The 27,293-nt window shown below is 44.6% G+C and overlaps 1 protein-coding gene across 1 annotated transcript; it reads right to left on the reverse strand.

Moving 5' to 3' along the window:
* Positions 1-23: 23 nt before the first annotated feature.
* Positions 24-27,293, reverse strand: LOC142784597 (ATP-binding cassette sub-family C member 3-like). Its single transcript, XM_075883019.1, has 9 exons — positions 27,092-27,293; positions 25,994-26,304; positions 24,226-24,558; positions 20,331-20,435; positions 17,749-17,940; positions 8,470-8,628; positions 5,347-5,513; positions 3,117-3,311; positions 24-179 (listed from the first exon to the last, which is right to left on the reverse strand). Exons 1-9 carry the CDS (start codon positions 27,279-27,281, stop codon positions 62-64), a joined length of 1,770 nt encoding a protein of 589 aa, XP_075739134.1. The 5' UTR covers positions 27,282-27,293; the 3' UTR covers positions 24-61.

Raw genomic sequence — 27,293 nt, forward strand, 5'->3', positions numbered from 1 at the left:
TATAATACAATTCTCCCAAGCACTTGGCAGTATCTGTGTCCTGTAGCGAGATATAAACGGCTCATTCTAGCTGTATTCCAGCGCTGAAAGCCATGCTGTGAAACGTGGAGCGTTGATCAGCCATGAGGTCATAAACGGGCCCGTACTCCAGAACTCGGCCATCTTCCATAACGACGACTCTGCGAATAGATTGTGGAATTGTTATTTTTCTGCTACCAGTACGTTAAGCGCAAGAAAGCTGATCCCAGATGTTCATTTTTCAGCACTTCTTTTGAAGCGAAGCACCCACCCACTGCAAGGTGTCGTGCTGAAGGTCGAGAGTACGGGCTTCATTCCTGGGCATGCCGTCTACGTTCTCAAGAGGAAATTCAATAAGAAATCGGATTAATTATATTTTGCTGACCATCAACTATAACCAGAGCAAGTCCAATCTATTTATTCATCAGTATTCACTCCGCAATACCAGCGTGTATCATAATTATGTAGTGGTTAACTGCAACTGTGAACAAGGCTCCCGTGTTGGGAGCCGAAACGTGCTTTTTAATTTATTGTACATTTTACCTTGGCCAGAGTTTTTGTTCTTTTAATTTCGTTTATATGTGGGGTTTAATGTCTCAAAACCACCGTACGATTATGAGAGACGCCGTAGGGGGAGGGGGCACCAGAAATGTTGACCACCTGGGGTTCTTTAACATGCACCCAAATCTGAGCACGCGGGCCTCCATAAAGAATTTTCGCCTCCATAGAGAATGCGGCCGCCACCGGGATTGCATCCCGCGACCCGCGGGTCAGCAGCTGAGTACTTTAGCCACCAGACTACTGTGGTGGGACATTTTTGCTATTTTGTATTCTGTAGTGGTTGTGGCGTGATAAACACCAGCATTTTTTATTAGCAATAATGCTCTGAAGCGTTTTCTCCAGTGGATGAAGACAGCCCAAGTTCTATGCGATTAAATACTTAGTATAATATACAAGGCGTACACGGTGCATTGTTCGCACGCGTACCATTTCTGTGAATTTTTTTGCCGACGAGTATCAACCAAGCCCGCCTTGCTTCACTTTTTTGAGCTGTGTGCAGTATTCCGAAGGATATCTTGTAAACGCCCGTGTGCCCCCGTGTGGCATAATCGGGCTATTCATCTAGCTCTTAACTTCGTCTTTTTCTAGAGATAGAAATGATTACATGAATTTTTGGGCATTTTTGTTAACTAGATAGCGCAGCTAATTCTACAACTTTTGAATGGTTGAAACAGGCTCTCTGTGAAGACGCTTCTATACACGAGAGCAGGCAGCAGCACGGTCACAATAGTGTCACGCTGAGAGCTGCATACCATGTTATCTCAGTTATACTATAGAACAAACATGCATAACTTTGCAGATATGACAGTCATATGCAGCTGCCATTGCCTGGAGTCGTTATGAAATTGCCCTGTTCGACTTTCAATGTTTCTGTATTCGCTACTCCGTAAAATGGTCCATGTGCTGGCAACGATGGTTGAAAATTGGAAAACGATTGCGCTTAGCAGGGTCAACGTGGCAATTTCGCTTGGGGCTGTGCTGGAGATTCGTGATTGTGGCGTTGGTTCGCGTTGCTTCAACAGCATATATAATTTGATTGGTGAAGCAGCGGAAATATTTGCGTTGCGCGTGCAAACATCGAGTCTCTTCGGCGAATCACTATATAATTACCTCATGCTGAAGAACCCGTTTAGGAAGTCAGAGGTCGAAGAAGGAAACTGCTCCTGTGTAGGGGGCCTCTCCGAAAGGTGCTCGAATATTTGCGCTTCGTTGTTACACTGACTTGACAGTTCTTGAAGTAACTACGCTGCGATTCGTGCTGCTGATTGCATGTATCACGTTTAGTTCCATTCTGCCGTCAAAAGCTGAATACGCACGCTGTTCACTTGGTTGTAAAACGGAGCTATGATCGGGCCAGTGTATCTCGAGATGAGGCAAATCATAGTTTCGACTGTAATATGAGTGCTTCTTCATTTTCGTGTGCCGGTCCATGTCTTTAGTTTTCTAATGAATAAGGCCGTGTGCTTAGGAACACTCACGTGTTCATGTATGCAGTTGTTTATATTCTAAGCAGATATATGCAGGCAAACTACGCACGATACGAATGCACCGACGTGATACTACATATACGCACGAACATACACTCAGGCACGCGCGACCTTCACGCATTCGTTCGAGTGCGTGCACACACGAGAATAAAAATAAATATGAGTGGAGAGAAGGATATTACATCGACCTAGTTTGGGCATGGACAGCATGACCACTTGCGCAGAGAAAAAGCATAATAAAAATACATTCGCACACGTCACGCAATAAATTTTATAAAGCTCTTGCTTATATAAGCGGAAGTATACTCCGCGCTTGTAAAAGCCTGAATACTGATAAGAATGCACATACGCTCACGCTCTATGATGGCGTACTCACCGAGGGGAATGAAGTCGTCACGAACAAATTCATTAGAAAAACCATCGTAGTGTCCGTCACCTTATTTTCAATGTGTTAGTTTTTCGGGTTCTATATGAGTGCCGTTCTCAGTCACTCGTCATCTGCATCCTTCGAGAAATGATAGAATGACACGTTTTCTTCTTTCCACCACAACGCCACGCATTGCGGCACTCTGCAATGGTGTTTAGACATCGCTTTTCTTTTTTGCGGGCTCGCGCGTGTGGCATGGCGAAAATTAAGAAACTATGCGGCCGACTCTCAACGCGCGCTTCGTGGCCACACATCTCTTTTCAATGTTTACCTTGTTAGCACCTTATCGAGGCGTGGCCACTAGGTGGCGAGAGCTCAGTTGAAGCCACGAATAGTGAAGTGGGAGCGGTATATCATGTGAAGACATTTATAGAAAAAAATACTTTGATACTCATGTAAACCAAAGCGATTTAAGAACCAATGATGTATAGAGCTAAGACTGGCTTATATTTCTCTTTTTTTACTGCGGTAATTTTTCTCTGAACTGAAACAACAACACTGCGGTGAAGATGCTCCAGAATACTGCCCTGGTGTCACCAGGACAATGATATTTAGAGCTACGTTTCCGAGTTATTTGGAATACGTTCTGAATGGAGTTCGGAAAATGGTGCACTCCTAATCACCTGTCATAATCAAGGATGGTGTCGATGCGGTGTGCTACGGTGATCAGTGTGCAGTGCGAGAAGCATTCACGAAGAGTCGTTTGCACCCGGTGGTCTGTGTCTTGGTCCATCTGTGAAGTGGCTTCGTCGAGCACCAAAATCCTTGTACCTCGAAGCAGGGCACGCGCGAAGGACACGAGTTGCCTCTGGCCAGCACTGAAGGAGATAAAATTTAAAAAATAAATAATAAAGGATGCATAATACCATCAGAATGACTATAAAAAATTATCACAACAGGCATTCAAACAAGTGGCAAGAAAATCGAGCTTCTGTGATGGCACATACGATGAGTTATAACGTCTACGTCTGTTCGCATCACTGTTGAGCCGATCGCACAACTACATGGGTCGTAAAATAAAGAATGAGCCTTGGTTTGGTGCCCTCTTTTTAAAGTAAGCTGTGTGGACTCTGCGTGTTGTATTTTATTTGAGGTACTAATTAATGGTCAAAACGCAGTGGTCCCTGGCTTATGGGTATCTAATCGCTTCAAACATGGAACGCCTGAGCGAATGCGAGGGGCATCGAGAGACATGTCAAACGCCGTATAAAATGTCAAGGTGAGAGCCCTAAATGTGGCATCAATAGCTAAATATAACCTTCAGCGTCAATGCATTGTAGTGTTGGGACGAGTGATGCAAAAAATTATTACGCGACATCTGGCGGTATCACGTCAGTCTAACGTCACCGCCATAATATGACTAAGTTCTTATGATATCGACATGATGTAACACGACAAACTTCACAAGATTACGTCATAAGGTGACGGTAAAAGGTGCTAGGACTACGGAGACAATGCGAAACAAGGTCAAGTGCCTCCAATCTTTGATGCCATGCAAAAAATCACGTAAGGTGGAGTAAGCGTTCCAATGGCACCTACGCTATATCTCCAGAAGGACTAAGAATAAAAAATAGCTTTTGCCTTAGAGTTATGTGAAGTGAATGCAAGAAGGACTTTCTTATTTTTGTGTGTTGAAGTGAATGCGCGCTTGAGAGTCTTTAAGCCCATTACTCGCGCATGAATATTTCGTGACAAGCGTGTTTTGATATACCTGACACTTGCCAGCAAGAAATTACTGTTAGCCCACGTGGCTCAAAAGTTACTTGAAAAAACGGGGAATGCCAAGACCTGGTTCAATAACTGTTTGAATGACGAGCACGAATACGAATTTGACCTTGTGTACACAAGACAGGGAGAACTTTGTTGACGGGAAAAATGAATATCATGAATTTCACATCCGCATATTGTACGGACGGTTGGCCTGTGGAGATGAAGCATTTATACCTCCGTTTATTGTCGACTTAAGACCGTAGATTCAATAAATAGCCCTAAGTTAGCCGTTGAGCCTGTCATAAACCTTAACTGCTGTTGGCCGCCCGTGTATCCCTCCTTCACATATAGTGGACTAGAAACTGTAGTGGGGCTTGCAATACTTCTCAGCCGCTTACGTGCTTGGAGACTACGCACACATAAGGCGGCAATTGTTTTTAGGGGCGAAGGTCCTTAAGGCGTGGGTCTGTCCATTCATTATATGTATGTATGTATGTATGTATGTATGTATGTATGTATGTATGTATGTATGTATGTATGTATGTATGTATGTATGTATGTATTACGTAGCCACTGGTGGCACGCGCGCTAAAACAGGTATGTGCCACAGGGGATGCGAGATTGGAGACGGCGCTACTTAAATTGTTCACTAGATGGACGCACGGACGGATGGACATACAAACTGGCAGACGGATAGACGGATGGATAGACGCGCGGACGTATGAATGGTTGGACGCAAGAACAGACAGACACATAGATGGACGGACTCACGGACCGAAGCACGGACATACAGACGGACGCATGGATGCACGCACAGATGGTCACGCGGGCGGACGGAATCAAGAACGAATGGATGAACGGAAGCACGGACGGGCTGACGGACGCTTTGCCCTACTCATCATCATTCACTCCGTGGATGTGCTGTGATTTTTTTTGCCTATCCCTATACTGCTTTGCAGCAAAAACGCAAATGCAGCTCTGACTTTGATTTATTGTGGTCACCTATGCGTTAATGATGATCAGAGTCATGAGTTAACATGAGTAACGCCTTAACTTAGCGTTGAAGGTGTTGCAGACATCAAGTAAATACGCGACTACCAGTATTGTATGAAATCTGCGAAGCGTCCTACCCGTCACACTCACCTTAGGTTTTCACCTTTTTCAGATATTAAAAGGGAGAGACCACCCTGATTGCTTTTCGTGAATTTTTCAAGCCCGACCTTACGCAAGGCACACCAGAGCTCCGTGTCAGACTTGCTACGTTGCGGATCCAGATTCTCACGCAGGGTGCCGCAGAAGAGCGATGGATCCTGCGTAACAGAAAACCAAATCGTTTGCCCTGTCACCTTTAATGAAAAGTTTGACAACGACGCATGTCAAGATGTATACGTCCTACACTTAATAAGGCACTTGGCGAGAAGTGTATGATGATGAGCAATGTCAATGTCTTGATCTCCGACTGTGTTAACCGGAAGGCATGAATCTACCCATCTTTCAATGGGCTCGCAAACGCAAAAAAGAAAACGACAAACGCAAAGCCGAGCCAGTGGACCACCTTTTAACTGCTGGGTTGCATCCTCACCTAAATCAGAACCGACTCCGAAGTTTTGTCAGTTTTGACTTCACTGACACGTCGCAACTCATCGATACATCGCAATCGACATTGGTTCTGTCGGTACTGATGCTGGCAAAGCAGAGAGTATCTAAAAGTGGCACGGCGTGGGTCAATGGCCTTCCAGTGACACGGTGTACCAGTGTGGTGTGTCCGTTTTTATCCCAGTGGCGGAACGGTTGTCTTCCGGTCATGTTTCGTCCTCAAGCTCGCGATTTTATTTCTTCAGTGCGCACTTTTGGGGAGCAATGGCTGCGCGACTGGAACACTTTGTACACCATGTTACAAGAATAGGTAGCACTGTAATATTGTTTTGTTGGTGATAAGGATTGCGTGGCTTATAGTTGCAAACCATTTCGTGATCACAATAATTTCTGTGACATCCCTCGTTGTTTGCCTTAGTGCGAAATCACTTTCTATCAGCAGGGAACGACACAATTATTAGCACCAACGCGCGGCTACAAAGATCAGAAACGTCGACTGTAAGTGCAGCTGGCAGTGTGCCCTCGAAAGTTGTGTAAGAAATAACGCGGACATCGTGCATTTTCGTGGCATGTACTGGGACTCCCAACTTAGATTATCAGTAAAAATGAATTGCACTGTACTGTAAGAAAGCGATGTCAAACGCTGTTCTGGAGGGTATATCTGCTCTCTTGAGAATTATAATTGGCTACTTGCTCAAACGGTAGTTCCAGTAAGCTTTTGTGCTCTCGTCACCTACCCAACGCTCATGGCTGAAGGCTCTTTATAGGGACTGTTATTAAATGCCCACAAAACGCCATTTTCACTCGCCCCCTCCTGTGTCCCATAATTTCGCTGTTAGTGGCACCACCAGTTGATTTTGTCTTACTATCAATATTCAAAAAAAAGAGAAAGAACATAATAAAGGTAGAGAAGTTAACTAGATTACGCCTTGTTTGCTGCCCTGCATAGAATAAGAGAGTAAAAGAGAGAAAAAGAGAAAAGCAGATGGACGTGTATACATTGTACACCATCCACACAGAGCAGGCTATCACAGGCAGTAGTAGCTCAATGACATTGCCTTCCACGATTGTTGAAGGGCTCGTGTGGCTTTGTGCGCTTATGTAGTGTAAACCCTTCACCCATGATTCTTTCCCAAGTGAAGAGACAATTATACAGTCTCTTCAAGGCACACTAAAAGAGTTCGGTGATCTAGTTAAAAGTCGGGACAGTGACACAATCAAAGAAAAGAGAGATGCAAGAAAAGGCAATGATGTTAACCAGACTTGCGTCTGGTTTGCTACCCAGCACTCGGAGAAAGCGCTAAAGGGGGAAAGAGGTAGAAGAGAGAGAAGAAAACTACACATGATCACGAGTATGCTTGAGGGAGTGCATACAGTCTACAGAGTTGTTGAGTTCAGGTACTTCAGCACTTTAGTTGCGAAAGTTACTAAAGTTATGAAAGCACTGTCATAGCAGACGTCCAAGGTCCTATCTTGTACTGGAAATGGTCGGGAGTCGAGTTGTTTAAAATGGTAGTGGCTTAGCTCAGCTATGCCAGGATATACGTAGCGTTAGCAAAGGTTCAGCTGATTATTCTTAGCTTTCCAGATATCATGCTTAAAGCTGTTCCAAAGACACACACACGGTATACGTATTAGGTGGCACATGTATGCTTATTTTGCCGGGCAATTACTTCCGGATTTGATGAGTTAAGCTTCTCCGCTCTACTGCACCATTGAGCAGCATTTGCACTCTCCTTCTCCATTGCTATACCACAGTGACAAACGCCAGTCAGAGGCGCTATCAAGCGGCTCCAGGGCAGTGTCAGATGGCGACTGCACAGGGAAGGCGCGCGTGTCGGCGTCCATATGTCTACCAAGGCTATGACGGTACTCCTTTGGAAAGCGCACACCGGCGGCGGCGGGTCACGCGCGGCCGCGACCGAGTGCGAGGGAAGTGCCGGATCCGGTGCGTGACACCACTCTGCGCAGCGCATCGAATTGCGCGCACACCAGCGGCGAGCCGCGCGCGGCGGCGGCGGAGTATCAATGCGCATGCGCAGACCAGTGCCACGCGAAGTTGACTCAGCGAAGTCAGTGTAGCTAACGCTACAAAAACTATCCGGAGCGATCATCGCTATGCGTCAAAGCGAGAGCAGCTACACAGGACACGCTCGATGGTATTTTCAACTCCACATGAGTCGCATGCGGAGATGTCCACCATACCGAGGCGAAACGAGTGCGAACCGGTAAATGTAACACCCAAAAAAAGGCGGCGTAACAGTGCCTCATCACAGCGGGAAGTTGCGAAGGTAGATGTTCAAGAGTGTTTAGTTCATTAAAGCTTTCCGACACGATTATCATGTCAAGTGTTAGTCAAACTAATCAAACTCTCTATACTGAACGATTTGATGCTTCGATAATAATAATGGCTGATTACTGAGATCAGTGTTCGGGATTTCGTTTCTTAAATCGGTGTCTTTTTGGGTAGTCTGAGTAGCCAGTCTTTCAGTGCATCGGAGAGAAAAGTCGGAAGACCACATCGAACAATAAGTGTGTAGTGTCGATTTTTCAAATGAGTGGTAACGATTTGTTTTCATATAAGTCTAATCAGTCACATCACTAGCATACATGTTGCAAAGTGTCTCCCCCCCCCAAAAAAAAAGCATATGCGTCACTCTGTCGGCTCACCTGCGGTATTACTGCTACGGCCGAGCGAAGCCTCTTCAGCGGCACATTGTCGATATCAATACCGTCAATAGTAATAGATCCGAACGTCCGCTGAATTATTCGCAAGAGTGCTAGCACAAGCGTCGACTTTCCAGCCCCTGTTCTTCCCACGACAGCTACCTGGAATTGAGAGACATGTGCATTTGTTCCGAATACCAGCTACGTGACGCGAATGCAGGTCAGTAGTTTGATACCATGCTTTATAGCTAACTATTAGAACTGCCACACTTATACTTGCAAGAAATATGGTTGAATTGTGAATACATTTTAAAACATTATTGCTTCAGTACGAGTCAAAAGCTCATATTGAAGGGGGCTTTCATGTGTCGCAATGCCAAGCAAGCAACAGTACAATCGCCTTAATTTAGTTAAATGGCACTGATATATTTTTCTTCTCAGAGGCGACACTACTGAATTATCATTGCGTGCTTTCATTCTTCAGCATGTTGTTAAAGGCAAGCCTCATAAATAACCGCGGGTATACTCTACATATTATCCCGGTGAAGAGGACATCGAGGCAGTAAATGTCTTGGTGGTACTAGTAAGCTGTTTTCGGCCACCAGTGTAGCGAGCTTGCTCGTTTAGTCTGAATTGATGAATTAGATTGTAGAGCCTATGTGTACGCACCCAGATCTTACGTCTAATTTTACTTTGAGGGGTACTGACACGAAATTTTTCACTTATCGTTTTTCAGCGCCTAATTTATGGCCAAGCACCCGAGAGTGTAGAAAATGTACCGGTGAGCATGAGTGAGCCCTGAAAAATTATTTACAACGTGCTTTTAAAAGCTAGTTTTTACGGTACTCTGACGTCACGACTTGGTATGAGCAGCACCAGCAGGTGACATGTGCACGCTCAGGTTTCGCGACGTATCCATGTCCACGCATCGCTTGTTGGATCGGCTGCTTCGTCTCCTGCGCGCAGCACGTGTGGCGACTGTTTCGGCCGGGGGCACAACACTGGGAGGGCATCACATTTGAGGCGAAGATTTTTCGTTTAAAATCAGAGGTAGGTCAGCAACTGCATGTAGTGAGTGTACGCGTCCGCAGTGAAATGCAGTGAAATGACCTAACTACACTTAATTAGCGTTCAGTCTATGCCTCACCCCCTACAGCGCACGAAGTAGACGCAAGCATGTCTGAGTGCCGGATTGGACGGGAATCGGTGCAACTTGCCCCTATTGTCCACTGTTCACTGGCACGAGACTTCACACAGCAAAATAAAGGCGCCATCACAACAAAATAAAATCAAACAATATCCTTTGCCCTCGCCTCGCCCTTGTTGTCTAGTGACTAAGGTACTCAGCTGCTCACCCGCAGGTCGCGGGAGCAAATCCCGGTTGCGGCGGCTGCATTTTCTATGGAGGCGAATACAATGAAGGCCCATGTGCTCTGATTTGGGCGCAGCCCCGCCGCGGTGGTCTAGTGGCTAAGGTACTCGGCTGCTGACCCGCAGGTCGCGGGTTCGATTCCCGGCTGCGGCGGCTGCATTTCTGATGGAGGCGGAAATGTTGTAGGCCCGTTGCTCAGATTTGGGTGCACGTTAAAGAACCCCAAGTGGTCGAACTTTCCGGAGCACTCCACTACGGCGTCTCTCATCATCACATGGTGGTTTTGGGACGTTAAACTCCACATATCAATCAATCAAGGAAACCGAGGTTGCCAAAATTTTATCAAACCTGCGCCGCTATCCCGTGCTCCCTAATCATATCGTAGTTTCCTCTCGTGAAGGCAGTGCACAACAACCTAAGTCGTTCGAAATAGGAATGTCTTCTTTATGAAAAATGCTAATAGGAACTGTATTGACCGGAACATGCCTTCACCTTCTGCATTATTCTAAATTTTGTCGGCGTGGCTCGCAGTGAAAACTTCAGACACGTCTCTGGTGATGGTGAGTTTTGGCAGCTGGCACTTTCTTGTATTTTGATCGATAACAAAAAAAACATGTATTGTAAATTTCTAAACATTTCTATTTTGGTTTCAAACGGCTTAATATTCGTTTATTTAGTTATTGTTTGATTAATATGTATTAACAAATACTGCTTGCCTAGATGATGAGATGTAGCAGAAGTGCGCACATGAGTTAGTAAATTAAGCAGCAATCATACGATTAAGAGTATCACACAAGGTTGTTTGGCCATTCGGCCACGAACTTTTCTGGGTGCTTTTTTCACGTAAGGAACCATATCGGCTGTTCCATATGCCAAGAATGCTTGAAAAAAAAAGATCGCCTAAAACAATCCACAAATGGCTGAAAAGGAACAATACTGAGTGGGTGCAATCGGCGCGTGGCACACCTAGTGAAATGACTGAAACAAATCGGAGCCTGAATAAACCTATAGCAGTGTAACACTTATGCAGCAAAGTGACACGGTGTGGACGAGCCAGTGGCTCTTACCATAAAGCGCATGCGTGAGATTAAAGACAAGCTTTGCGATTACATCGGCGAAAATTGAACCATATTGCTTTCTTTTGTATGACCTCAAACTTAATTATGTTAAGTGCAATGTAGGGGGACCATGCCACTTGGGCGTACTTGATTAAAGGTATGACGAGGACAATGTAAGCGGTTCTTTTAGTCTTTGGTTGAGGGCTTGTGATTTTGTTTTAAGTATCTAAATTACCTAAAGGTCCTAGCGCAAATTGTTTCAGTGTGAAGGTTGGGCTTTAGATTTTCAGTAAAGGTAATGCCAAGATATTTCGAGGCATTGACAGAATTGAGGTAGTGCTTATTGTAACTATAACTGCAATGTAGTGGCTTTTTTTATTACTAAAAGTAATTCGTGCAGTATTTTAGTAATTGATACTTTACCACGCTGGCCTCAAGCCACATAAAGGACGCAAATACATTGCTAACACCCTCTTGATGCCGTTTGTTGGTTACAGTGACGTAAAGCACGTAGTCATTGTTACTTTGATATTCAGTTCGCGTGAATTTGTTCTTTATCGCAGATTGGTACAATTTAATGCGTAGAATTTAGGATCACGCCATGTTGCGAAGGATGCGTTTCTTTTTTTGCTATTGTTGAAAAACGTCACCCTTATGCGGGAGTTTCAAAAAACGTACCAAACAAACCAACCCAAACAAAAAAAACACATACATGCTTTACGTCACTGATCTTGCTTTTTGAAAAGATATTCGTTACTTCTGCCTAACGTTTGCTTCAGCAATGAGGCTGTAGACTAGAGAGGGAATAAAATGAGGGAAAGGCAGGGAGGTTAACCAGAAAATGGAGCATCCGGTTTGCTACCCTGTACTAGGGGAAGGGGGAATGGGGAAGAAAGATTGGAAAGAAAGCGTAGAGGGAAATAGACGCGCGCAAAAAAAGGGGGGGGGGGTGAGCTGGGGTGCTACAGTTTATACAATAGGCCGCTGCCACGCAAAAAGTTCAGTAAGGCCTTCACTGATTTTCTGTGAGCACACAAATCATGTCGTCTTTCCAGCACTGATTGTTCAGACAAAGGTCTGTCGTCAAGGCGAGCTAACGCAGCAGCTAGTTGCCGTCTTTGCATGCTGTAACGAGGGCAGTGACAGAGAACGTGCTCTATAGTTTCATCGCTGCCGCAATGACCGCAAGCAGCACTGTCTTCCATGCCGATTCGGAAGGCGAAAACTTTGGTGAAGGCGACACCAAGCAATAGTCGGCAAAGCACCGTTGTCTCGAGTCGAGAGAGTCTAGATGGAGGCCGGAGTCGACAAGACGTGTCCAATCTATGCAGTCGCGTGTGCCGTAAGCACTCGGCGTTCCACAGGGATTTTAATTCTGTATAGCGATTTTTCGAATGGTCATTGCAGCATCAGTCCTTGAAAGTGGTATAGATTCTTCTTCACCACCTTCGTGTGCTGATCGAGCAGCTGCATCGGCATGTTCGTTGCCCAATATGCCGCAGTGACTTGGAAGACACTGAAGACTTGGAAGACACTTCGTCGAAGAGGTGGTGAAGCAGCTCTCTAATTTCCAGCACTAGTTGTTCATGTGGTCCCCGGCGTAAGGCGAATATCAAACACTGTAGTGCTGCCTTAGAGTCCGTGGGCATGCTCCATTTCTTAGCTTCTTGGTGTTTAATGACTTGAATTGCGCTACGTAGAGCAGCAAGTTCCGCAGCTTTCGATGATGTCTGGTGGGATAAACGAAACTTCACCGTTGTTGCTGTTGCAGGAAAGATCACTGACCCTGCAGACCCATTCACTTTAGTTGAAGCGTCAGTATATAGATGAGTATGCTCACTGTACTTCTCACATAACAAGAGAAGAGAAAGCTGCTTTAGCGCTGCAGACGAGAGCCGGGCTTTTGACCCTATGCCTGGAACCGTGAGTTCAACATGTGCATAGGTCATACTCCATGGGGGAGTTGAAATCCTCGATGGAGTTGTATATCCCGTAGGAAAGCGTGTGCGATATGACAAGACTGTCTGGCCAAATGAGGCACGAGGTCGGGCATCTGGCAGTGAAGCTAGATGATGGGCAGGGGCACGAGTAAGATGCCTCACGTGTGCTCTGAGCATTTCCATCATGATATGCGTCTTGAGCGGGTAGCCATTAGCGATCTCGATTGTCTCAGCTGTCGATGAACATCGCGGTAGCCCCAGACAAACTTGCAGAGCTATAGCCTGGATGCTTTTGAGAGTCCGAATGTTGGTTCTACAGGTGTTGGTCAACACAGGCAAACTGTAGCGCAAATAGCCAAGAAAAAGCGTCTTGTAGAATTGCATCATTGCATGTACTGAAGTCCCCCAAGTTTTTCCTCCGAGATACTTGAATAAGTTTGCAATTTCTGTCAGCCTCTTCTTTAAGTGGGCCACATGTGGGCCCCAGCAGAGGTCTCTATCAACGAATACGCCTAGAAATCTGTGCGTCCCGACATATGGTATGACTTGGCCATCGATTGATATAGCGTATGGTCTCATTGGCTTTCGACTAAAAGCAACCAATGCGCATTTTTCTGGCGAGATTTTCAGACCATGGTCCTTGAGGTACACTGATACCAACGTCACAGCTTTCTGAAGTCTTGCGCGTACCTGAGGTCTTGTCACGCCAGATGCCCAGGCGCAGATGTCGTCAGCGTACATGGATAACTTGACCACACTTGGTAGTCGTTCTATAGGACCAATGAGAACGAGGTTGAAGAGGGTTGGACTCAAGACGCCACCTTGCGGAACTCCACGATGCGTTGGGTGTTGGGAGGTTGGACCATCTGCAGTGTTCACAATTAAGGTCCGCCCTTGTAAATAACTGCGTGTCCAACAATACAGTTGCCCGCCTAGGCCCACTGACTCAATGGCTTCGAGGATGGCGTCATGTAGAACGTTGTCGTATGCTCCTTTTACGTCAAGGAATATGGCAGCAGATATTCGTTTACAGGCCTTTTGTTGCTGGACATATGTGACGAGATCTATAACATTGTCGATCGAACATTGGTGACGGCGAAAACCAGCCATGGCGTTCGGATAAATCTCATAGTATTCCAGGTACCATTCAAGCCTGGCCAAGGTCATTCTCTCTATTACCTTTCCTACGCAACTTGAAAGTGCGATCGGTCGGTAAGAGGCAATGTCCAGGGGAGATTTGCCAGGCTTAAGAATCGGTACCAAGCGGCTAATCTTCCAATCTTGCGGAACGACGCCAGCTTGCCAGGAATCGTTGAAGATGTTAAGGAGTGCTTCTCCTGCCCGTTTACCAAGGTTGCACACCATCCTGTATGAGATATCATCCGGGCCAGTTGACGACGACTTATTACATAAGACGAGCGCCGCATTAAGCTCCTGTGATGTAAACGGTAGATCCATGCGCGGGTCGCGTGAGTGGGGAATATGATTCACTCTATGTAGGCTTGTGTACGCTGTCTGGCCCACAGTCATAGCGCAGAAATCTTCTGCTACCTCAATTTCGTGCTGGTGAGGGAAAAGTGCAAGGGCTTTGAAGGGAAAACGCTGCTCTGGAACAGAACGTAGGCTTCGCACAATTCTCCATATCTGAGACAGTGGTTTATGAGGATCTAGCGACGCACAAAATTTCCTCCATTGTTGGGTGTCTAATTTGTCGAGGCGCCGTTGTATCTTCTTTTGGATGCGCCGGGCTGTTCGTAGATCGTCTGCGGAATTGGTGCGTCGGTATCGTCTTTTGGCACGACGGCGGATCGCACGAAGTCGCTCCAGCTCGAGGTCAAATTCAGAGTACTTCGAAAAGCATATTGTTGTGCGCATAGCCGCATGTGCAGTTTCCTTAATAGCTAGCTGAAGACCATTGGACAGACCTTCTTCCGAAGCATCCTGAAGTTGAGTTTTGAACACACTCCAATCTATTCTTTGTGTAGTGGTAGATGAGTACGTGTTCGAAATACCTTTAATCTTCAGGTAAGTGGGGATGTGGTCAATTCCGTGTGTTTTAATGTCCAAAAACCACTTTACCTGTGTAGCAAATCGGCGTGAAACAAAGAACAAATCAAGGCAGCTGCTATATGTAGTGCCTCGCAAAAACGTAGGACTGGCGTCATTCAGAAGGACGAGACCATGGCTGGAAATCAATGATGCTAGACGTCGTCCTGTTGAATTTAGCCTTGAGCTTCCCCAGATGAGATGATGCGCATTGAAATCCCCAGTGATAATCCACGGACCCGGATGTGCCCTTTATATTCCGTCTAGTTTGTTGGCGTCGAATTGACTTGATGGGGATATATACACACCTAGAAGTGTGAATGTCACCTTTCCTTTTTTAACAGACAAGCACACATACTGATTGCCGTCGTGAGGTTGCACTGGCTGGACGACGTAAGTAAGCTCCCGGCGAATAAATACAACAACCTTGCTACTTTCAATGTCACTTGAGGGGAAAAATGACTCGTAGCCGGATAATCTGATTGGGTGCGATAATTTTGGTTCACATATAATCATGATAGGAAATCGGTACAGATGAACGAACTGGCGAAAATCAGATATGCGAGATCTCATACCTCTTGCGTTCCACTGAAAAATCAACGCTTATCTGACCTCCTGTCGGAACAACTAGTGATTGTCGGCCATGGCTTTATTGGATGCTTGCAAGGACCGGACTCAACGCGTCCAGCACCTGTAGGCCGCTCCTAGCAGTTGGCGTATTGATGCTTGTCAGAAGACTTCTGATGACACTCACAATGGATCGCAGCATAGGAATAGTTTGACAATCTGCTGTTCGAGCCTCGTAATCAGCAGCATTGGCTTTCACTGGGAGCAGAGAGCGGGAAGGCTCCTCGGAAGGCCATGCGTTCACAAGCACCGGCCAGTTTTCAGGGGAGAGAGGCTTCGCCGGTGGAGGTATTCTTGTACTCTCTGGCTTTCTACTGGATGTTGATTGTGGTGTAGACCAAAGTGGTGCATGAATATCACCATGACTGGAACGCTTCCGTCGGTGGCGACGTCGACGCCGGATTTTCTGTAAAGCTTTTCTATTAGTGGAGTTATCCCTGACCATTTCTTTCAGGATACCCATTTCTTTCTTGAGCCTTGGGCATTCCTTAGACGTGGCTTTAAGCGTACCTCGACAATTGCCACACCTATAAGTTGTTGCACAACAGGTGTCTACCGTGTGCGCCTCCGCGCACCGGGGGCATACGGTAGAGTTCGCACAGACGCCCTTGACATGGCTGATCTTGAAACACTTGTGGCACTGAAGCGGCTTTAGGACAAAATGCCGTACCACATGCCGGAAATGTCCCACCTTAACGTGCGTAGGGATTGAGTCGCCCTTAAAGACTATCTTAACGCAGCGACTGTTCCCGAGGCGGCTTATTTGCTTAATGACCACTCCTTCATACGCCGGTTTTATCAGAATGGGTAGATCCGTGTTTGAGATTGTCAAGTCAATGTCGTAAATGACACCTGCAGTGCAGGTCCCAGTCATCGGTACGACCGCTTGTACTTTTTTGGCCTTGCGGCTCATCACAGACACGAAGCTGCCATCTGATGAGTCGTCGCCGTCGACTGAGTAGATGTCCATGTCTTAACTGGAGCTGCACCAAGAGCTTCGTTTCCTTGCGGAGCTTACAAATGTTCAGCTGTAGCCAGACGGGCCAGCAGTTGGTTCTTCGTCCATGGGCACGAGAGCAGGAGCATCTCTTGAGCCGTTGCTGGTGATGGACCATGAGGCTTGAGCCACAGAAGAGCTTGAGGGCGCCGACATTTGACCACGTGGGCCTGTAAAAGTCGCCGCTGCCATCGCCACAAGGCGGGACGCAGAGAGCGTCCCAGGAATTGTGGAAAATATAACGAAAAACAGTTAGTAGTGACAGACGCGTTCTATCACTAACTAACTTCGTCGTCCTTTGGGCTGTAGACTATTTTGCGTAAGACACGTGGGCGCCACCATCTTGGGCTGCGGAACGAATGTTTTCTTTGCCTTTGTTCCGCGCGAATTGATTTGACCAGATTAAAAAACGTCGAGTTCACCAGCAGAACCATTGCCATCCGTATACGTCCACTGTAGCAGTGCTATTTTTGTTGTTCATAATAAAAAAATGGCAAGGATAACACACCGATATGGGGACCTTAAAACTCGTCTGTGAAACAGTCTGCCTTGAACGGTAAATTTCAAAGTACCAACCATTCTATCATGACATTATTCCCTGTTGAATATGAGTAAGCAAACCTGTGATCTAAATATTTCTCAGTATTCCTATGGAGAAAGTTTGTGCCGTCATAATCATTTTTATTAAGAATCAGCGTGTACAGTTTCGCACGGTGCTTAGAAAAGTAGATACAGGTACATCGTTGAAACAGCAGTTCACTGTATTGCTACGATGCTCTGTCGGCTGTGGGTCGGCGTAGCTTTTACTAATTCGTTCAGTTACCGCATTGGTACAGCTGACTTATCCTATTGTTAAAACTCTTGACCACGTCTAAGCCACTGCCCCAACTTTCAACAAGATCACTGGACTCTCCAGTGTATTTAAAAAAAGGGTTAATGATTTAGAGTACTTCATATCCTACTACCGGATGATTAAATTCCTTCTGAGGAGAAGATCTTAGGTGCATGGTTTTCAAGTACATCAGTCCAGAAAGCTTACCGAGCCCTTCTACAATTCTTGATGACAAGGTCAATGAGCGACTGCCTGTGTAACAATGTAGATTGTGCCTCTCTTTTTCCTTTTCTCTCTCTTGTTGTCTCTTATTCCCCTTTCTCAACACTTAGCATAGCAAACTGGTCGTAGTGTAGTAGACTTCCCAATTTTTCTTACATTCTTTCAACTATAGAGTCGAAAATCTTTACCTTCTCTCCTGTGTACGCCTCGAAGCAGATGTCTTTGAGAGCGTCTTCTTGAATGCCAGGTCGATAGGATGCAATCAAATGCTGAAATTTCACGACACCCCGGCTGGGCCAGAGGTCGTCGTATGGTTCCAGAAAAAGGCGAGGATTCAGGATTTTAAGTTCACAAGAAGTGCTTAGGCCACATGATGTGTCCTGGGTGAGAAAAATAGAAATGTGTGTGCAATATCAAACATTCTATCGGAATGCGTAACCGAACATGTTAAAGGTTTCATTGCCTGGGCTGGACAGGGTGAAAGACAGTGAGTGGGCTTAAAAAATAAATTATGTTAATTCGCCATGGTCATGCTTGAGAATGGACATCTTTCATAGAAAAATTGTCTCCTGTTTCGAAGAGATAGATAGAAGCTGCAACTTTCGAGGGCTAAAGCCTGTTTGAGAGGGGCAGACGACTGCCGTTCTGTTTTCCCCAAAAACAAAACTCTTGCGACTTAGAGTGAAGAGAACGTATTTACAGCTATTGCGCATGGCGAATCTTCTCATAAGACTGTTTGCTTCCAGCGTTAGCCAATAAACTTTTCACTCGCTTCAGTTCTTTTTAAAATCTTGCATAAGTAATAACAAAACAGAACACCAAACCAAGTCTTAAAAAACCTGCTACGAAGCAATTACATATTCCTACAATTCGCTTTTGAATGAGGAAAACTAACGTAACTTCATTCAGAGGCAATCACCTAAGGTATGCGTAGCCTTTCTTGATGTTATTTCTGATTCTCATAAAGGTGTTTCGAGCACGTGCTTCACGGCACGTGTTCGCGCATGCGTATGTTATTCCACGAAACGTGTTTTAATTTCACATTCTACATGTGCCCCTTGTCTGTGCCACGTTGCTCCATAAGCGTTCATCCTTGTCTTTTTCTTTACATTTTGGCGGTGGGTGGGTGCAACATTAAGACCAAGTTGCCAAATGTTTTACATTGAAATAGCTACAAAAGCAAGTGCTGTGTTGGACGAACTCGTGAGCTGCATGCTATATAAAATCAACTGCAGCAGAACAGATATTTTCCGCACTTCATTTAACACTTAATGTATTGAGTACTTCTTGGAAAGAGAGCAACGCAGGGACAAACGCATGAGGTGCTAAACTCATGAGCGCTGCCTTTACCTAGTTTGAAGAAGGAATGAAATAGACGAAACTCAAGATCTTAACCATTAAAATACTATGCGTATCCACAATGAGGATAGACACAGGAAAGTCCAAAGGTATGCAGTAACAGAGAGGGAAATAAAGTGAGGGAGGGCGTAGCAGCAAAACCTGTGCTGCACCGTCGTATTCATCGGCATCAAAACGAAGGGGCTCGTAAACACTTGTGAGCACCAAAAAAAGCTGTGACATACTTTCTTTACCGCCTAAAACCCCACATAAGCAATTCTCCAAAACATCAGGATAAAACGTACAAGTTGTTACTTTCAACAAGTTTATATTTCTAATGCGCACAGCTTCTGGCACTCACCTCGTAGTGATCAGAGACAGCGTTCACAGCAATCGCTTGTAGAAATAGATTTACGATTTCTCGCATAAATTCAGCTCGAAGTTTCAAGTTCATTCTTGCATGGTCCGTGTAGATTGCACCAAGTTGTGGCATGTGCACTAATGCTTAGCACAAACACTATTGCGTATTTGTTTACTCTGCTCAATCATCTATGGCCGATCAGCTTAAGAAAACCTTACGTCCACTTTAGATCCGTAGTTTACTATGTACGCGTAGAGCACTTCATTGTATATAGATGCGCTATCAATCTAACCACGTGGATCGCATGTGTTTGGGTAATAGCTGAACTTCGTCCTGTTGCAGCCGATAACAAAAATTTATCCCGAAATAAATACATTTCCTGATAAAATTTTTTTCATGAGAAAAAACTCAAGAGTTTTGACAGATAACAAAGAGCTGCTGTCGACATTAGAGACCGATGATAACGTCTTCATGATCGTGAAAAAGTTGTCTTTTTGATTTTTAAATGAATTGTTTTGCAGTCTATTTTGCTAAAGCACAAAAAATCACGGCATATTCACCGATGGAATGATGATGAGTGGGTCAAGGCATCGGTAAGTCAGTCCGCGCTTCCGTCTGTCTGTTCGTTCTCGTTTTCATCCGTGCGTCCGTCCGTGCGTTTGCACGTCAAACCTAAAGACAACGGACGAACGCAGCCAGTGGATGAATCAAGGTTTGCCAATATAACCCTCCATAGCTTGACCCCACTCATCATCATCCATTCCGCGGATATGTTGTGAGGTGGTTACTACATACATGCACACAAACAGGTGAAGACCGACCCACGCCTTGAGAAGCTTCGCCCCTAAAAGGTTACAGAACTTCCTTGCTAGCAATTATAAACTGCTATGCGTTCGAGGTGACCTATTCAATCGAAGAAGCGTGTATATAACAAATAGTCCACGTGTATTGCGTACTCTACTATGAAAGAGCTGTAATCAGATGTCCCTTGGCAAAGTTCATAAACGCAGTAATGCTGAGACGGCTACTATTTTGGCATTTATGATATTCATCATGGTTGACTCGTCATACCTCTTCGACTGGTAGTTCTGTGTATTCCAGTGCTCGTTCTAGTGCCACAAATGATAAGACGCCCCAAAATATGACCAAGGATACACCAGTCATTGCGAATGGTACCTTTAACAAACAAAAATTGCAAGTTAAAAAAAAGAACACCGTGATTACACACGTGCTATACATAATATAATACAGCGATGTTCGCCAGAGACACTAACAGAGTTACCAAATGCCACCGAGCAAACAAGGTAATGCTCATCACAAAAGAAGTCGAAAGATTCAGATGGCAATTTCTCACTTTTGGAAATTCTTTTAACTCGCAAAAATGTTACTAAACTACGTGTGAGAGAGAGTTTAAGCAATCACCTAGTTGTTTTTTGCAGATAAAGTATACGCAACTATGCCCGAGAGCACATAGCTGTTTTAAGAACTGTCTCCAGTATAGCCTCAATTTGGTAGAAGACAACCAATCATTATTAACGTTACTTGAAGATTCCCTCATTGTATGTTTGGACGCAAGAGGCATACGTAGGCGTGCGTACAGGGTGGTCAGGGTGCGCCCTTACCCGTCAAGTGAAAAGGGGGATCAGTAAATCGGCCCCATAGGTTGATTTGATGGGGCATGGGGAGGCGCTTCGTTGACCCTTGACACGCGAACCCTGGGCAAGACTAAGTGATCAAAGTAATTGACAATCATGGTAACGGTAATTGATTTAGGCTCATTGATGAGCGCTAGGATACCTGCAATAAGTACATTTGGTATAAAAATGCACATAAGCTTAAAAAAATGTCTCCCCCTCCCCGAAGGGATTCTTGAGGAAATGCGAATGCATTACGTAGCGTTCATAACGGCATTTCGCACATGAGAACTCAGTGTTAGAGAATAATGTTTTCTTTTTTTGTGTGTGTTACGCCAGGGCAGCCAGTATTTTACATGCACGTCGTAAGGTTGTGCTGAATTTAGAGTGACCTATCAACTTTCATCAATAGTGATTTGCATATCATCTATTCCCATTGTGCATGGGATCTGCCAATTTTTTGGTAGAGATGCACGTTATAAGTGAGGTTTACGCTGGAAGTATTCTCTGCATCTGGCGGTGTGGTAATGCTTCGACAAAATTGCACTTTCCTCATTCCATACGTCCTGAATGAGACGGACGCGTAGAAACGACGCTTTGAAGGAACTCTTCGTGGACGTCACGGTCTTCACGCAATACTGCATTTTATTAAGAGTACTGAGACAACGTAATGGTAGATATAAAAGCCTTGTTTGTAAAGCTTACTGAGCAAGTGACCATGGCGCAGGCATCTGTTGTCGCGGACCAAGACGTTACATGTTTGACTTTTGTTGACGGCACTTTTTTCTTTGACTTTTGATCATGTGTATTTTGAAAGTCAGATTCGTGACGGAAATACGTCACCCGATTCTATGGTGGACCCCACCATAGAAAAACGCTCATGTTAAAAAACGCAGCAAGAAACTGGAAAGTTCTACAAGTGACTTCTAGAAAACAAAAGCCCCAACTCCTTCGTTATAGGTGGCACTGGCAACTCTGAGAACTAATGCACTGCTCGAACTGGTATAGCCTATATACACTTCAATTTTTTTTTCCACCACGCAAGGTAAAGAATAATCTATTCAGAAAGCTATCGAGCAGTTGCGAAGAGTGTTGCGTGGTGATAAAGCTATACATGATAATCAGAAAACATTTCTGATAAAACATTGCCTCATTAGAATTCATTAAAGTAAAACTCGTGTAACTAAACAAAGTTACAAGGAAATCACTTGTATTCCTTCCATTGCGTTTTAGTTTCCCGGTGCTGCGTTTCTATTCATAATGCAGTTCTCCAGTTAATGTTACAATTTTTATCCTCAATCACTGTTGTTAATGAAGTGTCTGTTCTAGGTATAAAAAATTTCACTTGGACGTAACACTAACGCCTCCTCATTCCTTATCGAAATGCGTTGTCTCACCATGGAAGAAAAAAAAACAGTCTACATAAGTCGTATAGTGTAAGTGCGGGAAATATATAAATGGCCACTGTCGTACAATCTATCGCAACTTGGCTTGAAGTGACGTATTTTATGACATACCCTACGTCCTATTTTACTGAAAAGTATTAAGTACCTTCGGCCTGTAGAAAGTTGTGTTGACGACAAGAAGCGGCAGACATCATCATGGCGATATCCGTGTTCGAGTAAAGAACACTACCTCATTTATTGTAATAGATTCTCTGCCTTACGCAAAAACACTTTAGGTGACGTTTGCCACCTTCTCGGAACCAATTTAAATGCGAAAAATGTGCTTTCTTTTGGGGCCAAAGCAACGGGAAGATTGTTGACGCATTGCGAAAGATCGTGAAAAGTTCAAAGAGTTTGAAGTGTTGAAATCATTCTTCCGTAAATATTACTTTTCCGAATTGACTTTAAATCAAATGCGCTGCTTTATTTCTTTACAGTACAGATTATTTACTATTATACTATCAAATTCGTCCTGTTCCATCTTTTTTTCCTCGTAAATAGATTAATCTTAACCTGTTATTAAGAAAGTAATTCATGATAACTATCTTGTCCTTGGCCAATCTCCCAGCGTGGATGTGCGCCACATCGTCAAGGATATTGACTTGACTTAAAGAAGAGGTCGACTGTGGGCTTCGCCATGCGGTCAGCGGCTTGTGCTTTTCTCCAGACGGCCTACCCCGTACTGTCAATAGCTTGCGGATTAAGCAACACGCGCACCTCTCAAATCTGATTATGCATGATGCAAGATTGTCCGGCAAGGCGCTGTATATCTCTTTATTGGCAATGCCGCAGAGAATACATGAAACGCTCATTCTATATTTTTGATACGACGTCTTTTGAGCTAATGAAACCCGAGCGTTGTGCTTCGTTGAAAATAATTTGGGACTTTGAAGATGGTTTATTAGCGTGAGAAAGGTTGTACATATTCTCTAGAGCTGAGCAAAGTGGGCTTACGCTCGTTGTTGGAATACGTACCACCGAAAAATTGTTAGAAGTGCTTACGCCATCTAACTGAACCTACGCTTGACATTTTTTTAGGAATTATGGACATTGAATTAAAAATGACGCAACAACATGCCGAGTGCAATACTTTGTGGCCCATTGCAATGTTGTTTTACCCTTTGTACGCAGCATGTGCGAATGATGCACCGTAATATTGTTTTGGCAGTGTAATCAGTGTTGCGTGTTGCGCATTCAGAAACAATTTAGCTGCTTGTCTTCGGGAGCCATGGAGTCAATCCTAACCCCTGGTGACAACGGGACTGTATGAGCTTGAGGGTCAGTATAATGCAAATACTCTAAACGAATGTAGACGCTGTATCACAAAGACCAAACATAAACCATGAATAGCAACAGCCTCATGTTCACTTAATTGTTATGGGCGTATTATAACTTTACGCAATTTAAACGGCAGCGTGCATGGAATAGGGAACTATGAAACTGTTCATCTTATATCTGTTGTTTCGAAAGACGTTTGTATGACAGTCCGCGTGACGTTCAAACGTCTACGACATTTGTATAGGAAAACCTTTTCAACCTTTGTTGTTTGGTGCATCCATGGGGTCCATGGCTTGCATTTTTACATTACCAAGGTGTAGTAGTGACTATCGCAGTTTTGTAGCGGATGCGAAATTCCGCACAAACGTCAACACGAACGGCTGATTTTGCAAATTGTAAGCATTGTTCAAGTAGCTCGGCGAGCAATTAAGCCCGACGAAGCTACAGCCAGCTTTCGCATAATTTTAGAGTACTCATTTGAGCGCTAAGTATCTGCTATCCAAATACTAAAACGCCACTTAGCTCAGCATAGAGCTGTCTACGAAATTATCCTTAATACTGACAGACAAGGCTGCTGTCTCTCTCACAAGAAGTATTTGCAGAACGTACCATCAAGGCCGAAAGAAAAGACAGACCAACCGGAGCTGCAGCTTCCTCGTTGCCTCGGCTTGGCACCACCACAATGACTATAGTGAGAAGAATGACAAGCACACCGAAGACGGTCACAATGAGTCGGGTCAAGGAGTAGGAAAGAGTGAAGGTGTTGAAGGCTTCGAAGTAGTCATTCATGAGTCTCCTGTACCGGGCACAAAACTTTTCCATGACTCGATAGCATCGAATCATTCCAACAGAGTCGAGTGTCTCCGTTAGCTGCTGCAGCACCATCGATAACCTTGTGCTCTCGTACTGCCTGCTGATTGTTGTCGCCCTGATGACGTAGCGCTGCAATCGTGCAAATGGAAATACCTTTATATTGTGGTAAAATTGCTGAAAGTGACTCCTTGTACAATGGCTACCACTTGTTTACGCTAATATTATAAGGGTAGGCTTTGAAACAAACCTGTGGTTGCAAGGTAGCTTCAAATGTACACATTGTTGCTGATGGCTGCGCAGCTTGCCTAACGAGTAGTCATATATCTGGCCACACAAGACTTCCAGAACATCATAAAGTGCGTTTTTGAATAGTATAATATTGGCAAACAGCAGGAAGTGCTAACCTCGGCACTAACAGTAGCAAATGCAAAGCTAGTCAGTATAGACTTTATTTTTTTACAATTTATTTACCAAGCCGTCATAACATGCAAAAACTCGAACGGGTGGTAATATCATTATACCAAATAATATGCCTCAGAACGCATACATTAGATGTTAACATCACGCTATCAGCAACCGAAACATTGAGTTGATAGATGCGAGAAGCTCGTAACGCTGCGTGATGTGTATAAGTGCTTGCCTGCTGTCATCTATAAAAAAACTCTTATCTCCTATCTAAAATCGGCGGGAAACGGGGCTAACAAAAATATTTCCGAGGGTATTAAGATTACCACTACACATATTGATGATTAGGATTCACACGTCACAAGTTAATCCCTCGAAGCCAAGTGTAACTCGTTGTCTTGGCTTTTTCATGTGTACACTGTGACTGATTTTCTTGCACAATGTTTAAGGCTTTGCACATAATCTCATTACTTACCGTATCAGTTCATCTAACATATCTGATTGCACAGGCTGTGTACAAGACACTCGCTGAAGTTGGGATGATGAAGTACATTTTCCGCTCCCCTTTTTGTCGGAGCAGCTACTCATTGTAATGCTCTTGTCGGTGTACTGCCTCCGACACCAGTCATCAAATGTACTTGCCTAACGCGCCCATTCACTTGAATTGTTATATTGCGTCACGATAACTACAAGCCCACAATTTATCTAATAACCCCACGGGATCCTTTAGAGAATCAAAATAGAATGAAACATAGTCGTTTGTGGCTGTGTTCTTTCGAAAGCTCATACATATGGCCCACAGAAAAGGCAGCCTTATTTGAAAGGGCACTGTGGCATTTTGATTTTGTTTTTATGCCTAAAAATGCTGATATAATCTTCATACATTACTTCATTTTATACTTGCTTTCTACTGTTTTCTGCCTTTGTTTAAAAATATTTTGCGCCATATTATATTTACTCCGTTCGTAGAGCTTGTTCGCTGTCGAATCGCGTAGCAACTTAATCAAGAATTTCCTCCTGACTCAGGCGGAGCGCGATTTCATCAACTACTGAAGCACAAGAGATTGACTACAGAAATAGGGGAAGACAAATTACGAAGGACTCGATACTCAGCATGTATATGTCGCGATAACTTGCGAATGAAGTAAAGTGAACCTACCATAATGAAGATGAGTACAATCTCAACACCGCAGGCCAAAATGCAAACTGTGAGCGCCTGCGTTCCAATGACGGCAAGCCGCGCTACCACTGCAAGTAGCGTCTGGTAAAACTGTTTCATTGCGACGATTGCCCGGCTGTCGTTCATTTCCAGGTCCACCGAAAAACGGTTCATTATTCTACCTCGCGGGGTGGCGTCGAAAAACGACAGCGGGCTGTTGGCGACGTGCCGTATCATCTTGTCGTGAAGGCTGATTGAGAGGTGTCGAGTGCCACGAGCGAGCGAAATTCCTGCGACCAGTCGGAAGAGTACTGCGTAGCATAAAGAGACGTTATGACGCATTGAATCATAGGAAAAGATGCAACAACTTGAAACGCAATAACTAGAATGTTGATCTTAAATTGTGTGCTTAAAATAAATTGATAAAGAACCACTTACTTATAATATTTCATTGGATAGTATCCGTAATTATAATAGTACGTTTCGCGAAATCGAACCGTGTATACGAAATGTAACATGTAATGCCGTGAACTTCTGCCTCAGTCATTACATCTGAATTGGCAAAACGCATGGGTGAGTTGATTGTACCACGCACCTCGTCAGCGGCGTACTGCGGACATTCATGCTGAATTGACATTAGTAGACCTTTAGATATGAAGTAGGAGCAAGATCGACAGGCAAGGAGGTCAACTAGAAGCACATTTGGTTTGCTACCCTACACCTATAGGAAGGAATGAAGCAGCGAATAGCAAGAAAGTTGCCCGGGCAAATGTGCGCCATCAAACGCTTACAAGCAATCAAATTACCCGTAGAGAATAATAAAGCAATATCAATATGTTTTGCTGCGAACCTACTGATAAGGGGTAGCCGAGGAGATATGGACTTCAGCTTCTTCACAGAAAAACAGGTGGGACAGAACAAAGCAGTATCAATGCCCACGTCGCTTTGTTGGCTTGCAAAGCGTAAAGCCAGGATGTGAGGATCTTTTCTTCGGATAGCGGTCTGTCGTCTACTTTGTTCAGCGTATTGCGCGGAACATGGCGTCCGCTCAATCACAGAACACACTGGTTGCGAGATATGAATCTTGCCTGCACTTACCATCTCCAGTACAGGTCAACGCAAGCCACATTATTATGTCTTGGCTGGAATAGCTCGAGTCACTTTTACGTATTTTGAGTGCTGCCCAAGCTTTGACGCAAAGAAGTTGCCCGGCTGTCATTGCGGCGCTAAGTGCGAAGCAGGAGAATGCCAGGACCGTGCAGAGGCCCGAATACTTTATGTACGCCATTGCAATAGTGAG

This window comes from Rhipicephalus microplus, unplaced genomic scaffold, assembly GCF_043290135.1.
Source record: "Rhipicephalus microplus isolate Deutch F79 unplaced genomic scaffold, USDA_Rmic scaffold_15, whole genome shotgun sequence".
NCBI lineage: Eukaryota > Metazoa > Arthropoda > Arachnida > Ixodida > Ixodidae > Rhipicephalus > Rhipicephalus microplus.

Bases quoted from the DNA above. Each gene is read 5' to 3' on its own strand.
- LOC142784597 (XM_075883019.1), bottom strand. From the start codon at position 27,281: ATGGCGTACATAAAGTATTCGGGCCTCTGCACGGTCCTGGCATTCTCC. The intron at 20,436-24,225 runs GTACGTTCTGCA...TGTTTGTTAAAG, and splicing joins CTTTTCTTTCGGCCTTGATG to GTACCATTCGCAATGACTGG. The intron at 180-3,116 runs GTGATTAGGAGT...ATCTATTCGCAG, and splicing joins ACCATCCTTGATTATGACAG to AGTCGTCGTTATGGAAGATG.